A 1,176-nucleotide genomic window follows, 5' to 3' on the forward strand; every position below is an offset into this window, starting at 1 on the left:
AATGACCTATGTATATGTATTTAGCATATAAATTTTTATTTACTCCAACTGAACTACATGAGTTGCAATAAGAGACACACACGATTAACTCCAACTACTGCTACCAGCCATCACCCGTTCGAGTCACCATAAGGAGCAAATGCTTTGGGTACCCACGAAGTGTCCTTGTAGGTACGTATCGCTATATAGACCCATGACCTCCCATTATACAAACCTATACACAGGGGCATATTGTCGCAGATCGTTGGTTTAGTATTTCATCTCTATAAACTTCTTTATGTATACTTAGAGGAATTTCACCTGTCTGGCGAGTGTCATCCTGAGAGACTGTGTTGACGTCGTTTCCTGAGCACGTAACACTCCTCGATATTGTTCTACAGCTTCGCGGATCTGTCCCGATTTCATCATAAGAATAGGTGCGCGCTGTAGGGCTGTCTCAAGCAGGATGCCGATACGAAATTCGGTACTTCCTCCACCCACACCACCAAAAGCAGGAATTCCACCGGGGGTCAACTGGACAACTGCACCCTGGAGCCCCTGACTTTTCTCAACTACCTACAATTGATAAATAATACGAAAAAAAGTATGAAGTTTATGAACAAAACAAGAAACACAGGAGTTATTTGATAAAACATAAACGTGCATAAGTATAATTTCCTCGCCATTTAAACGATAAGCTACTCAATAAAATTTAAAGGCCCGCAGCACTTTCAATTATAAACCACTAGTGAATAGAAAGGCTCCTTAAAATAGCCTTGTAAATCATTGAACAAAGAAACATGTACACATTTTAATCAGGCATATGCACGACCAGTGATACCTAATTTCGCATATATATATTATCTCACATATGAACGTACCTGCAAGTATTTTAAGCCCATCTCGCCTGCCTGAATGTAGTGTTTGATAATCGTCTCCTTTTTAGCGAGCGAGTCCTTGGCCTGCTGTTCGAGACAGAGTCCTTTGACGGCAAAAGACTCGGCTAAAATCTTTAACATTCGCGCACCCAGAGGTCCTAAGGGTATCGACTCGTGGTGTATTCAACGACAGAGAGTCGGATGAGAGGGTACTCGAGAGATTTCATCGCTTGTATAACATGAAAACAACGTGAAATACTAACTTAATGCGGAATGACAATTTAATAACTATACGAGCGAAGTTAAACTAAAGTCCTGC

General features: G+C 41.1%; 1 protein-coding gene across 1 annotated transcript in view; it reads right to left on the minus strand.

Moving 5' to 3' along the window:
• Ttc7 (tetratricopeptide repeat domain 7) overlaps nucleotides 1–1,015 on the minus strand; it is a gene marked incomplete at its 5' end in the record, with an annotated part of 4,537 nt that extends 3,522 nt beyond the window's left edge. Inside the window, 2 exon segments of the mRNA XM_022832904.2 lie at nucleotides 301–555; nucleotides 861–1,015. Coding sequence (XP_022688639.1) covers nucleotides 301–555; nucleotides 861–1,015 — 410 coding nt within the window.
• Nucleotides 1,016–1,176: the final 161 nt, after the last annotated feature.

Source organism: Varroa jacobsoni, unplaced genomic scaffold, assembly GCF_002532875.2.
Source record: "Varroa jacobsoni isolate VJ856 unplaced genomic scaffold, vjacob_1.0 scaffold_424, whole genome shotgun sequence".
Lineage (NCBI taxonomy): Eukaryota > Metazoa > Arthropoda > Arachnida > Mesostigmata > Varroidae > Varroa > Varroa jacobsoni.